This window comes from Balaenoptera physalus (assembly GCF_965194825.1).
Source record: "Balaenoptera physalus genome assembly, chromosome: 14".
NCBI lineage: Eukaryota > Metazoa > Chordata > Mammalia > Artiodactyla > Balaenopteridae > Balaenoptera > Balaenoptera physalus.
Window position 1 is genome coordinate 41,594,875 of NC_138893.1, and position 14,987 is coordinate 41,609,861.

At 48.6% G+C, this 14,987-nt stretch overlaps 1 protein-coding gene across 1 annotated transcript; it reads right to left on the reverse strand.

The window, feature by feature from the left end:
• Positions 1-958: 958 nt before the first annotated feature.
• Positions 959-3,904, reverse strand: ADRA2A (adrenoceptor alpha 2A). The gene has a single exon (XM_082423447.1). It carries the CDS (start codon positions 3,778-3,780, stop codon positions 2,383-2,385), a length of 1,398 nt encoding a protein of 465 aa, XP_082279573.1. The 5' UTR covers positions 3,781-3,904; the 3' UTR covers positions 959-2,382.
• Between the last annotated feature and the right edge of the window lie 11,083 nt (positions 3,905-14,987).

Below are 14,987 nucleotides of genomic sequence, written 5' to 3' on the forward strand. Positions count from 1 at the left end.
CAAGAACTATTCCGCTCTTGGTCAGTTGCTTCTAACTGAATGTCACCCAGAGCTGTGGGAACCCTAAGCAGTCACTTCCTCTGGGAAGATGAGGGGCTGGATTCCTGGATCTCTAAGGACACTTCCAGCTTCAAAGTGCCATACCCATAACCACAGGGCAGGGGTCTTAAGCCCTCCTGGACATCAGGACAGAACTTGATATTACAGGAATGCAACAGGAAGGACCCCAGCCTTCTGCCAGAGACAATGCAAGCCACCAACTAATACGTGGTTCCCTTTAGGTGTTTATACCACACTTGGTGCATATACCATACTATGGGCTATATACCACATGTTGTATATCATCACACTGTAAGGTGTGGTACACATTTTGGAGTATATGGCACACTTTGTGCATGTACCATACTTGGGGGATATATACACTTTGAGGTATAACACACTTTAGGGCATAAAGACACTTTACAGCATGTACACACTTTGTGTATATCTCCACACTTGGGATATATCCCATGCTCTGTGGATACAGCACACCTTGTGTAGAGACCTCACTTCTGGGAGCATTCTGCAAAGTGTCAGTGATGTAACTCCGGCAAGGCTCCAGGGTGAAGAGTACAGACCCTAGAACCTGATGATGCTGCATGCAGTGCACTCCCACCACTGTGGTTAACCTTGAGCAAATCACTTGTCCTCTGAGACTCAGTTTCCTCACCTGTTAAATGGGGATCATAATAGTACCTACCTCATGGGGTTTGGGGGACGATTAAATGAAACGGAGCTTATTACAGACTTACCGTCATGTCTAGCACAGGAGAAACACATGGTAAATGGCAGCTTTGTTATTGCTTGTACTTTTCTTTTAAAGGTGTTTTATAATACATAAGTATCTTTGAATTTCCAATATACATAAATTCAGACATTCTCAGAGTCTTAATGCTTTTGAAAACTCAGATAACAGACAGACCATTTAATTCATATTTATTTCACATTTGATCTGTAAACTTTTTATTTAAAAAAAAAATTCCACTGTCATTAGCAACATGTGCTGACATTAGTTTTTCTGTAGTGAAATAAGAGCACAGGCCTTAAAGAGTCTCTGTCTAAAACATGGGGAAACTTGGATGTAAACAAGGTCTCCACCCTCCTCCCTTGACTTCGGAGTTCATTAATGACTTGATCTCAACCAGAAAAACAGGGAGGAAAAAATGGACAACACTTTGATACCTAAGAGCTCTTGGGGCAGGGACTGTACAGTTTGGCAGGCCCATTTGTCTCTTCAAACTGTTTACCTTGGGCAAATTGTATCGGGTTTGCTTCTTCCACATAATTTCCACTTCTCCGTGTCTAAAAACAGCAGGTAAAAGATTCCCCACAGTCAGCACTTTGGGGGAGGGAGGGGTGCACATACATACAAGATGGAAACATACATATTTTTCAAGCAGTGGCCCCCGAGGAAAGGAGGGAGGGGACACTGGAAAGAGAAGGTTTTAAAGTGAGGTACTGGGGCAAAGAAGGATGCATCAGAGGATAATGGCTTTATACACAGGGCTGCTGCAAGGCAGAAAGGTTCATTTACTTCTGTCTTGGTCCATTATTGTAATATTTACATAGGAAAAGGCAATTATGCTGTTAGGCACAGGGGAAAAAATGGACAGAAATCTTTTCCCCCTCAGGAAATCTCAAAGCAGGTCCAGTCCCAAGGGACAGTCACCAGTTGCTGGTGAAAAGGACACAGAGGGAGGTAATGACAACAGAAAAGGGCTCACATTGCAAAGAGGCTTGCCCTGAGCTAGCCACAATGTGTCTGCCTGGAGAGCATCTCCAACAGCCAGGATGCCAACATCAAAAGCCAAGCGACATTGCGGACAACGTGTACTATCAAAAATAGTGTATATTTACAAGGGGGGGATGGGAGGGCGGGCAGGGCTGCCCTGAGCTTTTGTTTAAAAATAGAGTCGGGGGAGGAGGAGAGCCAGGGCTGGGTACCCCCATCTATTAACCCTTTGTGAGCCATCCCCTCTGGGCTCTCGTGCTTGCTCTGAACCACAGTGAGAGCTGGACCCAGGGGAGGTGAAAATACTTTTAGGAAACAATACTGATTTGGGGGCCTGCCCAAGAACCCAGGAAGATGCTCCGAGTGAGGAGAGGCCCTAAGAACAATTGGGGGGGGCGTGTGCCCCCACGGTCCCCCATCCACCCCCAGCCAGTACTTTTCTCTGGTAGGAGAGTGCAGATGCCGGCAGGGCGCCGCAGAGCAACCCTCGGGCCAAGAAACTCGGAATAGGCAGGACCCGGGTTTCGGAGAGCTGGGACTGCGTAGACGCGCCCCTGGATCCCAGCGGCCGCTGTCTGCGCGAGTCTGTTCGCGGGGCGCGGACTCCGCGCTCACACGATCCGCTTCCTGTCCACCCGGCAAAGGATCTTCTTGAAGGCGCGGCGGAAGTCGTGATTGAAGATGGTGTAGATGACCGGGTTCAGCGAGCTGTTGCAGTAGCCGAACCAGAAAAAGAACTTGAAGAGCGTGCGCGGCACCGAGCAGCCGACGGCCGTGAGCGTGTAGGTGAAGAAGAAGGGGAACCAGCACGCCACGAACACACCGATGACCACCGCCAGCACGAAGGTGAAGCGCTTCTCGCGGTTCTGCCGCCCGCGCCAGCGCGACGCCTTGGCGCCTCCGCCGCGCTCCTCCCTGTGCCCGGCCGCGGGTGCCCCCGGCCCCGTCGCCCCTGGCCCGCGCCGTGGCAGGCTGTCCCCGGGCTTCACCTGGATCGCCCGGGCCTTACCCTTGGCCCGGGGGCCGCGCTCGGACCTGTGGGTCTCCGGGGGCCGCTCGGCGTGCTCGGACGAGGAGCTCTCCTCGAGGTCCAGCGCGTCGGCGTCCCGCGGCCCTGCCGGCGTGGGCTCCCCCGGGGCACCGTTGAGCTGGGCCGGCAGCGACTCCGCCTCGGCGCCCACGGGGGCCACGCCGCGCTCCGGGCCCAAGCCGTTGGGTCTGCGCTTGGCGCCCCCCGGCAGCTTGGCGGCGGCATCAGGACCCCTGCGACTGGGCGGCACGCGGGTGCGGCGCTTGGCGATCTGGTAAATGCGCACGTAGACCAGGATCATGATGAGGCAGGGCGCGAAGAAGGAGCCGATGCACGACGAGATGACGTACCACTTCTGGTCGTTGATCTCGCAGCGCGGTTCGGCCGGCTGCTGGCCACCACTGCCTCCCTTCTTCTCGATGGAGATGAGCGGCGGGAAGGAGATGACGGCCGAGATGACCCACACGGTGACGATGATGGCCTTGATGCGGCGTGGCGTGCGCTTCAGGTTGTACTCTATGGCCTGGGTGATGGACCAGTAACGATCCAGGCTGATGGCGCACAGGTGCACGATGGACGACGTGCAGAAGAGCACGTCGAGCGCCAGGTAAATCTCACACCACGCCTTGCCGAAGTACCAGTAGCCCATGACCTCGTTGGCCAGCGAGAAAGGGATGACAAGCGTGGCCACCAGGATGTCGGCCGAGGCCAGAGACACCAGGAAGAGGTTCTGGGGCGCCTTGAGCGCGCGGCTTGTGAACACGGCAATGATGACAAGCACGTTACCGAACACCGTGAACAGCATGAGCAGGCCGGCCAGGCACACCAGCGTCAGCGTCACCTGCAGGGAGTAGGGGGTGGCCCGGGCGCCACCCCCCGGGGCCTCGGTCCCGTTCCAGCTAGCGTTGCTCGCGTCCGGCTGCAGGGAGCCCATGGGCGCGAAGCTGCCTTCGGCCAGCGGCTGCTCCTGGCGGAACATGAACGCGGGTGCCCGCTCGCCTGGGCCTGCTGCCAGCTGCCTTCTGGCCGGTGCCCGTTGGTCCTCCTCTTCCTCCTGCGGCCCGCTCGCCCCGCCGCGCCTCACATGGAGAAGCGGCCTCTGGGAGGCCGAGCCCGAGCTGGGGGACCGCTAACGGCCCATGGGCCCGGCTCCCGCGAACCGCGCCCGGCCCGCGCTTCGAGCGCTCGGGGTCGGCGCCTTCTCGCTCCCAGCGCCTAAGCACAGCCAAGTTTTATTTCTAAGCGGCGGGAGAGAGAAGGTCGAGCCGATGAGGAAAGAGAGATTTATTCTTCAAGAAGAGAGAACAAAAATCATCGGTGGCCTGATGACTTGGAAGGATAAGAGGAAATTAAATATATCTCTATATCTTTGACTCTTGAGCCTGAGCGAAAGCAAGAGGTCTTACCGTGTGCGGGGCCCGCCCCCACCCCGAGAGGCAGCCGAGGGGTGCTGATGCTGGCTTGGGGTCCTATGTCTGTCTCCTTACATCCCCGAAGCGATTACCGACTCTCTCGCTTCCCCCAGACGCTGCGGGGCTGGCGAGGCCCGGGCTGGGGCCAGGGTGCGGACTCTGCCGCCTCTCGGAGCGCCGCGGGACTTCCAAAGTTGCGTGCCCTGCAGGGGCTGGGGCGCAGCGCGCGGAGCTCGGAGGCGGCGGCGGGGTGAGGGGTGTGCGGGCCGCATGAAGGCGCCCCCGTCCTCAGGCGGGCCCGGGCGGGTGGGCGATCGGCCCTCCAGGAGCCGCGGCCGAGGCAGGGGGTCTCCTGGGCGTCGGCCCGGCGAGCTTCGGGCGCTGAGCGCGACGGGACAGCTGGGGTCCGAGGGCAGCGTGAGTTGGGGCAGGAGCGCAGGTCTTGGGGGAGAAGGTGCTGGGGGTGGCCGGGCGGCGGCGCGCCGGCTGCTGGGCGTCCGCACGGAAGCTGGGGCCGGTGCTTCTCCGTGGCGCTCACGGTGGACTCGTTTTATAGCCCCAGGATCAAGCCGGCGTTGCCGAGCAGCCGGCGTCACCCCCACGTGGGAAGCCGACCCTCCCCCGCCCCTTGCGCCTCCCCTCCGCGGGTCTAGAGCCCGCGCCGGGCGCCGGACCCACTGGAACCCCGGCCCCCTGGCAAAACTGGCCCTTTGGGGAGGCGGGTACCTTAACCGAGGGATTTAAAGAGAGTGCCCGGGGAGTGGGGAGCGGTCCCTGCTGGGAATTGGCCAAGCATCTCTGGGACCGCCGAGCAGAACGCGTCAGGCACCCGGGAGTGCCCACATCGAGCTGAGTGGGACTCGGGAGGAAAGGGTGGGGTACCCCCGGCCGAATCGGGAGAAGCAACCACCGGTACGGGTCGCATCCGGAGCAGCCCCGCCCTGGGCCGGGCCACACTTTTCCGCAAGTGCTCCTGGCGGCGGGGCGAGTGGGGCTGGTGAGAGAGGAAGGCGCACGTCAGGATCCAACCCCTGGGGCGAAATGGGAAGCATCCCCCGGGGAGCGGGCCCCGCCAGAGTTCAGAGCTCCGCTCTGGGGAGTAACGGCCACTTGTAGTCCCAGCTGCGGAGCTGTCTGAGAGACACTAGCAGGCCGGATCTGAACCGCGCCCCCTAGACCGCGGTGAGGAGGGGTCCTGGAGCGGAGGCCGGGCGCGGCGGCAGAGCGAGGGCGCACTGACACCTGCCGGCCGCTTGCCGTCACCGCTGCGAAGCTACAGGCCAGCGCCTGTACCCTACTCCCGCCCCTGCAGTCCTTTGCCTACAGAGACTTCTCCCATCTCAGGACAAATTTGTGTCCAAGCTCAGGAAAAAAGAACCCAGATTTCTAATTGCACTTTGTCATGTTGCAGAAATCTTCCTAAAGCATACACTCTTGTGTGTGTACCGTCTCCCCCAGCGAGAGTGAGGATTGGTCTGATAAAGTCACATCAGGAAGGGCGCTGCAGGCAACAGAGCCCAGGACTGGCATCCCCCCCACCCCGACCGGCACAGGGCAGCCCACCCTTTCCGCAGATGCGAGAGGCCTGGATTCTGCCTGGCTGGTTGCTCTGCTCTGGCCTTCTCTGAACCATTGTGTCTTTGTTGAGGCCAGAAAGCTAGACTCCACCCCCCCCCTCCACACCTCCATTTCAGATGCACACACGCAGCGTCTTTCAGTAAGGGGAGGATGCCGGCCAAGAGAAGAGAGAATATTTTCTATGTCCTCTCTGATAGGAATAGCATGGAGTGGGGGTGAGTGCAGTTTTCCTCTGCCTGCTAGATGTCCTGAGATAGATTTTAACGGCTGCTAGAGTACCAGCTTGCATTGTGCTAGCTGCACTTTTCAAATAAACAGCAGGCAGCTTAAGGGTGAAGCCCAGGAGGATAGGAACTGTCAGCAGGAGAAGGTTCGACCTAAAGAAAAATTGTCTTATTTAAGGACCTACTAAACCGAAATACCTTATGTAGTCAACTAAGCTGGAAGTTCCAAGGATTGAGCAGATTGCCTCTCTGCCCAGCAGGGTTCGGGCTCAGGGGCCGAGGACTAGATTAAGGACCTTGAGCATCACCCTCAACACCAGCTGATGTCTACAGCCCCCACCAGTGATACAGGCCAGTGATACAGTGATTGATGCTGTTGCTCTTGATGTAGATAGTCCTGAAGTCTGTACTTTTCAAAGTACTTCACAGGTGTCTCGTGTGACTTGAGTACGTTTATCTCCCGATTTTTGCTCCAGTGGGATGACCTCCCTTTCCAGTCTTAATTCTGAAGAGCCTTTCTAATCCCCTTTTCTGGAGCATCTAAAGAAAGTTAAGGCAGAATTTCCTCCCTCTGTTGAGTCCATTCTTTTCCATCTTCTAACCAATTCTCAGCTCTGTATATTCTGTCAGGGGGCAGAGACATTGCACTAGGCTCAGTTGGAAATGTGGTTACACTCACCTTTGCACAGAAACTAGGAGCCCCAAACCTCAAGTATGAATGCTAAGAGAGCCAAAAAACCAAAGCCCATGGCAATCTGGACTTCACTGTGTTGTTCCCAGACCTTAGGGACTGAGTTTTGAGAGGCCATCAACTCCCATCTCCACACCAGCTGCTGACACACATCTCTCCTTCCTACCTCATTTCAGAAGCAAAAAGGGAAATGAAAACAGAGGCCACAGTGTTTTCCTTTCTTGGAATCTCTACTGCTAGCCTGTGTATGACACCTCTTGTCACATTTTCTGAATGCTTCCCAAACAGCCAGTCATTTTCTTAATCCCTGGGTTTGGAAACTTTTCTCCTAAAATGGAAACAGGCTTTTCAAAGAGCTAGGGTCTCGGAGGCCAATACACCACAATTATTAATAATAACAATAGCTGCCTTTTGTTAAGTTCCTAGTACGCAACACGTCCAGGGCTATATACAGAGCCCTCTTATATGCAGAGTTCTTCGTCTTGATACAAGTATCTTATCACCAAAGGCTCTGCCTCCTTAGTTTGACACTCATGGTCAGTATCTCTGAGCTTTAAAAAGCTGTGTGGGGCTTCCCTGGTGGCGCAGTGGTTGAGAATCTGCCTGCCAATGCAGGGTACACGGGTTCGAGCCCTGGTCTGAGAAGATCCCACATGCCGCGGAGCAACTAGGCCCGTGAGCCGCAATTACTGAGCCTGCACGTCTGGAGCCTGTGCTCCGCAACAAGAGAGGCCATGACAGTGAGAGGTCTGCGCACCACGATGAAGAGTGGCCCCTGCTCGCCACAACTAGAGAAAGCCCTCGCACAGAAACGAAGACCCAACACAGCCATAAATAAAATTAAAAAAAAAAAAAAAAAAAAAGCTGTGTGGATGCCATTATTTATTTATTTATTGCTAGAAGATTTAGTGTTGTGCTTGCTGAGTGAGACAGCATTGAGCAGAGAGATATCCACAAAGACAATAATTCTTAACCAGGCCTGTATATCAGCATTGCCTGGGAAGGTGAAATACACTTAGTGGTGCTCCACCAGGGTAATTATGATTCATCAGGTCTGCAATGGGATGAAGAGTGTGTATTTTAACAAAGCTCTGTGGGAGATGCTAATATGCGTGCTCAGTTAAGACTCACTGCTCTAAGTAATAAATCTCAGTGGGGGCAGGAGTGATGAGCAGTTGCCTTGGTGGGGGCAAGAAGGGGGTGTCCAAATGACCTGGGAACTTTTATCAAGCCAGCCTGAGCTACCAAGAATGGGCTCCAAATTGAGAATAACTATCCTGATTCTTCTGGGACAGCCAGGAGGGTGTCACAACCCTCCAGGCACATGAGGCACAACAAACAGTTGAGAGCCACTGTAAATATGGAGGTTGGCATTACTGGCCTGAGGAGAAGTCACTCCTGGGCACACAAATGGGTGTCCACTATTATTTCTACTATTAATAAAAGTAGATACTACAGAGGATCTGAATAGACATTTTCCCAAAGAAGACATACAAACGGCCAACAGGCACATGAAAAGATGCTCAACATTGCTAATCATCAGAGAAATGCAAATCAAAACCACAATGAGATATCACTTCACACCTGTCAGAATGGCTATCATCAAAAAAGATCACAAATAACAAGTGTTGGTGAGGATGCAGAGAAAAGGGAACCCTTGTGCACTGTTGGTGGGAATGTAAATTGGTGCAGCCATGGTGGAAAACAGCATGGAGATTCCTCAAAACTTAAAAACAGACTACCATATGATCCAGCAATTCCACTCCTGAGTATATAACTAAAGAAAATGAAAACATTAATTAGAAAAGATATATGCAAAAAAATATATGTTCATGACAAAATACCCCAACTAGCCAATCCTGAGAAAGAAAAACAGAGCTGTAAGAATCAGGCTCCCTGTCTTCAGACTATACTACAAAGCTACAGTAATCAAAACAGTATGGTACTGGCACAAAAACAGACATATAGATCAATGGAATAGGATAGAAAGCCCAGAAATAAACCCACATACCTGTGGTCAATTAATCTATGACAAAGGAGGCAAGAATATACAATGGAGAAAAGACAGTCTTTTAAATAAGTGGTGCTGAGAAAACTGGACAGCCATATGTAAAAGAATGAAATTAGAACATTCTCTAACACCATACACAAAAATAAATTCCAACTGGATCAAAGACTTAGATCAATATAAGGCCAGGCACTATAAAACTCTTAGAAGAAAACATAGGCAGAACACTCTTTGACATAAATCGCAGCAATACCTTTTTTGATCCACCTCCTAGAGTAATGAAAATAAAGACAAAAATAAACAAATGGGACCTAATTAAACTTACAAGCTTTTGCACAGCAAAGGAAACCATAAACAAAGACAACCCACAGAATGGGAGAAAATATTTGCAAACGAAGTGACCAACAAGGGGTTAATCTCCAAAATATATAAACAGCTCATGAAGCTCTATGTCAAAAAAACAAACAACCCAATCAAAAAATGAGCAGAAGATCTAAATAGACATTTCTCCAAAGAAGACATACTGATGGCCAAAAGGCACAAGAAAAATGCTCAACATCACTAATTATCAGAAAAATGCAAATCAAAACTGCAGTGAGGTATCACCTCACACCAGTCAGAATGACCATCATCAAAAAGTCTATGGGGGGCTTCCCTGGTGGCGCAGTGGTTGAGAATCTGCCTGCCAATGCAGGGGACACGGGTTCGAGCCCTGGTCTGGGAAGATCCCACATGCCGCGGAGCAGCTGGGCCCGTGAGCCACAACTGCTGAGCCTGCGCGTCTGGAGCCTGTGCTCTGCAAGAGAGGCCGCGATAGTGAGAGGCCTGCGCATCGCGATGAAGAGTGGGCCCCACTTGCCGCAACTAGAGAAAGCCCTCGCACAGCAACAAAGACCCAACACAGCCAAAAATAAATAAATAAATAAATAAATAATAAATAAATAAATAAATAAATAAATAAAATTTTAAAAAAAAAGTCTATGGACTTCCCCAGTGGTCCAGTGGTTAAGACTCTGTGCTTCCACTGCAGAGGGCTCAGGTTTGATCCCTGGTCGGGGAATTAAGATCCCACATGCTGTGCGGTATGGCCAAAAAAGGAAAAAGGAAAAAGAAAATGTCTACAATCAACAAATGCTGGAGAGGGTACAGAGAAAAGGGAACACTCCTACACCATTGGTGGGAATGTAAATTGGTACAATTACATTACCACTATGGAGAACAATATGAAGGTTCCTTAAAAAACTAAAAATAGGACTACCATATGATCCAGCAATCCCACTCCTGGGCATATATCCAGAGAAAACCATAAATCGAAAAGATACATGCACCCCAATGTTCATTGCAGCACTATTTACAATAGCCAAGACATGGAAGCAACCTAAACGTCCATTGACAGAAGAATGGGTAAAGAAGATGTGATACATATATACAATGGAATGTTACTCAGCCATAAGAAAACAAACAAAATAATGCCATTTGCAGCAACATGGATAGACCTAGAGATTATCATATTAAGTAAAGTAAGTCAGACAGAGGAAGACAAATGTATGATATCACTCATATGTGGAATCTAATTTTTAAAAAATTATATAAATGAACTTATTTACAAAACAGAAACAGACAAAGATTTCAAAAACAAACTTATGGTTACCAAAGGGGAAACATGGTGGGGGAGGGATAAATTAGGAGCTTGGGATTAACATACACACACTACTATATACAAAATAGATAACCAACAAGGACCTACTGTATAGCACAGGGAACTCTACTCAATATTCTCTAATAACCTATATGGGAAAAGAATCTGAAAAAGGAAGGAATATATGTATATTTATAACTGAATCACTATGCTGTACACCTGAAATTAATACCACATTGTAAATCAACTATACTGCAATAAAATTTAAATATATATATGTGTGTGTATATATATGTTCACGGCAGCATTATTTACAATAGTCAAGATATGGAAGCAACCTAAGTACCCATCAATAGATGAATGGATAAAGAAGATGTGGTATATATATACAATGGAATATTACTCAGCCATAAAAAGAATGAAAGCTTGCCATTTGTGACAACATGGATGGACCCCGAGGGTACTGTGCTAAGTGAAATAAGTCAGACAGAGAAAAACAAATACTGCATGATTTCGCTTATAAGTGGAATCTAAAAAACAAATGTATAAACAAAACAAAATAGAAACAGAGTTATAGATACAGAGAACAAACAGGTGTTTGTCAGAGGGGAGGGGGTGGGGAAGAAGAAAAATAGGTGAAGGAGATTAAGAGGCACAAACTTTCAGCTCTAAAATAAATGAGTCACCTGTATGAAATGTACAATGTGGGGAATTTAGTCAATAATAATGTAACATCCTTGTATGGTGACATATGGTAGCTAGATTTATCATGATGACCATTTTGAAATGTATAGAAATGCCCAATCAGTATGTTGTGTAACAGGAACTAACATGGCATTGTAGGTCAATTATACTTCAAAAACAAACAAACTCATAGAAAAAGAGATCAGAGCTGTAGATACCAGAGGCAGGGGGGATAGAGGGAAGGGGAATTGGATGAAGGTGGTCAAAAGGTACAAACTTCCAGTTATAAGATAAATAAGTACTAGGGATGTAATGTGCAACATGATAACTATAATGAACACTGCTGTATGTTACATATGAAAAGTTGTTGAGAGTAAATCCTAGGAGTTCTCATCATAAGGAAAAGCTTTTTTCTATTTCTTTAATTTTGTACCTGTATGAGATGATGGATGTTCATCAAACTTACTGTGCTATTCTTTCCATGATGTATGTAAGTCAAATTATTATGCTGTACATCTTAACCTTTTACAGTGCTGTATGTCAATTATATCTCAATAAAACTGGATAAATAAGTAAATACTATTCATTAGTACTGACCCCATATCAGGTACAATGCTGAGCAGTTTTTATACTCTATATTATTTTATATAATTCCCAAGACAACCCTCTACTGTAGATGTTATTATCTGCCTTTACAGATGGGGAAAACAAGGCTTGGAGAGGCTAAGAAGACAGCCTAGCTAATAAGGTGCATGGTCAGAGCTGGACCTTGTGTTTCCTGATTATAAGCCTGACGAGCTTTCTACATCCCTTTCTGTGGACCTCACCCTCTACCACACTGACAAAGGAGAACCTGCAAGAGGTTCATCAGAAGTGAGAGTGCCGATGAGCTGGCCCATCGTCCCTATTTCCCTGTCCTCCCGGTCCATCTGTGGCTACTAGAGCAGGACAGAACAGGGCAAGACGTGTTCCTTTATCCCACCTCTGATGCCTGCTCTATTGGAGGAAGTGTCAGGCACACTGCACAAAACTGAACATTTCCCAATGACCCACCTGAGGGAGAGCCAGCCAGGAGAGCTACCTGGCTGTGCAGCCCTGGAATGACTAGCCTCCCCTTGGTAGAATCAACTACTCCCTCTCATGGGGCCATACATATTTCCTCCAGAGCTTGGGTGAACCTTTATTGCTCTAGCTTACCTGTTCATTTGTACAGTGGTCTAGTAAGGGGAAAGGACTGTCCTGTACATCTTTGCATTCCCCCAGCATACCTAAAAGAGGCTTTTTAATAATCAAATTTATGGAACCTACCCCTTGGAGATTCAACAGGACTTGGGAAGGACCTAGGCATTTACTTTTATTTTTAACAAATACCCGAGTAATCCAGTAAATATCAAATGTAAGACACATTGGCATAGATACTTGATAAGTGTTTGTGTGATGAATGAAGGAAAGTAGTGAATGAATGGATACCACTTACAATTGTTACCCAAAATGTAAGAGGCCGAGAAGAAGGTGGCTAAATTCCAAAATTAGGATTTAGTTAACTAGTTCTGGGATATAGGTATAGATTCTCTCATTCTCTCTCTATCTCTAGTTCTACCTCTATCTATCTATCTATCTATCTATCTATCTATCTATCTATCTATCTATATATTTTTTTCCTAAAAGGAGCACGTAAGTAGTGGGAGATGTTCTAACTATCAGCCAGGCAATTTACCAATAAATTTAAGCTGCTTATGCTAAATTATCTGTTTGTCCTGGAATTACATCTGTAAGTAAAGTGTCAGGTAACACTAAAATGCTCCTTGACTTCATTTAAAAAGAGTCAAAGAACTGGATTGGAGGTGATATTAATAGCTTATTACTATTTTTTTGAAGACTTGACTGTCTAAGAAAAAACTACGTGCCCCATTAGCTTGGGATCCTGGTCTGTGATTTAACTCTCACAAATAGAAGTTCAGACACAGACACACACACACACACACACACACGCAAACACAGGCCACACACCCATGCATATGGACCGTACTTAAACACACATGGTCACCCGTCTGAACGTGATGAGCAGGTGGGGAACACAATGTTCCCACTGCCTCCCATGCCCCACACACAGCTGGAACCAAATGCTGCAGTAAACTACAAACATCTGTCAAGTCACTGCATTGCTGACACAGGGGCGGGGGCAGGGAGGGGGTGGCAGTCACCAGAAAAATTTCTATTGCTTCCTCTGAGCTATAATTTAATTTCTCCACATTCTTGCTACCAGTGCTGGAGCTCTTTGCAAGCACATTGTTCCTGAAGGTGAATGTAAGCCAAAAGAAAAGCATCACCTCCAAGAGTGTTGTTGGAAGGAGCTGCCTTACTTACCACCTTCCATGTTTCTCGTCACTGACTGGCAGATCCATCCTGCTTTTCCCATGAAAACAAGTGTGAAGTCCTACCGCCACCTTCCTCTTTTTTCCAAGGTGCTAGCCCATCCTGCCCCAACCTGGAAGATGAAGCCAAGTGTTTTCTGCCCCTGCAAGGGCCTCCGGCCAAGAGCCAAAAGACAGCAGTCTATGCCAGGATCAACTCTACCTTAAGGATGCCAGGAAAGGTTGGGCTCCCATCTGGCTCTTTGCTGCTGCCGACCTTGCAGGACGTATGTGTGTTTCCCCTAAAATGTGACTGCTGAGAGCTGTGCGCACACATGAAACTTACCATCACCTCCTGAGTTTTCCAGGTCAGTTCTCACAAATAAGGGCCCTTTCCCACCACATCCAGGTGAATCACCTTGCCTGCTTTGTCCAGAAGCATAAGAAAAGGCACACCTTGAATCAGTTATGGCGAGTGACGGCTATTTGTGGCACACAGGTGAGCTAGAGCCACTGGCCCTTGGGTGTAAAGGAGATACCTGTCACCAACATTAATAACTTTTAAACTAACATTCATTAACCTAATTAGGTAAGGTGAATCACCCTTCACATTTACGCAAAGAAACTATGGAGACCCCATGCCTGAAACACACACACACACACACACACACACACACACACACACACACACACACACTGTATAAAAGGTAATCTGGTCATTCTGCTCCCTGGAAATGATTTCTTTTTTCCATTCTCCCTAGTTAATGACACAAGCAAGGCACAATCTTCTCCCTTCTAAAGGGAGGGGTGCCTGCCAGCTCCTGGGAGGCATTAGAGTGGGGTCATTAGGAATTTGAGCTTTGGAATAAGATAAACCTGGGCTCTGGTCCTGCTTCTGTCACTTAGTAACAGTATTAACTTACTTAACCTTCTGGACCTTGGTTTTCTCATATGCAAATGGGGAAAATAGTAGTAAGCACCTCATGCAGGCTCTTAAGTGAGTGTTAAATGAACAAATACACGGAAAATACATAACACAGTGTTCAGTATTTAATAAATGCTTGACATGCATTAAGTACATTTGTTTATTTGGCAAAACTTTCTTCTTTATTAATCTGATTCTTCCTCAGACAGACGCAAAGAGATCCTAAGATCTGCCCACTTAAAGTTTGATAGTTAATAAATTGGCATGAGAGGGACTTCCCTGGTGGTGCAGGGGTTAAGAATCCACCTGCCAATGCAGGGGACACAGGTTCGCTCCCTGGTCTGGGGAGATCCCACATGCTGCGGAGCAACTAAGCCCGTGTGCCACAGCTACTAAGCCCATGTGCCACAACTACTGAAGCCTGTGCACCTAGAGCCCATGCTCCACAACAAAAGAAGCCACTGCAGTGAGAAGCCTGTGCACCACAACGAAGAGTAGCCCCCCCCCTCGCCGCAACTAGAGAAAGCCCGTGCGCAGCAATGAAGACCCAATGCAGCCAAAAACAAATAAATAAATTTTTAAAAACTGGCATGAGAAATAAGAATTAAAAACAAAATAAAACTGGGGAAACGTGACTTTAATGAGTTTTAACAAGTATTTATTCCTTTTTG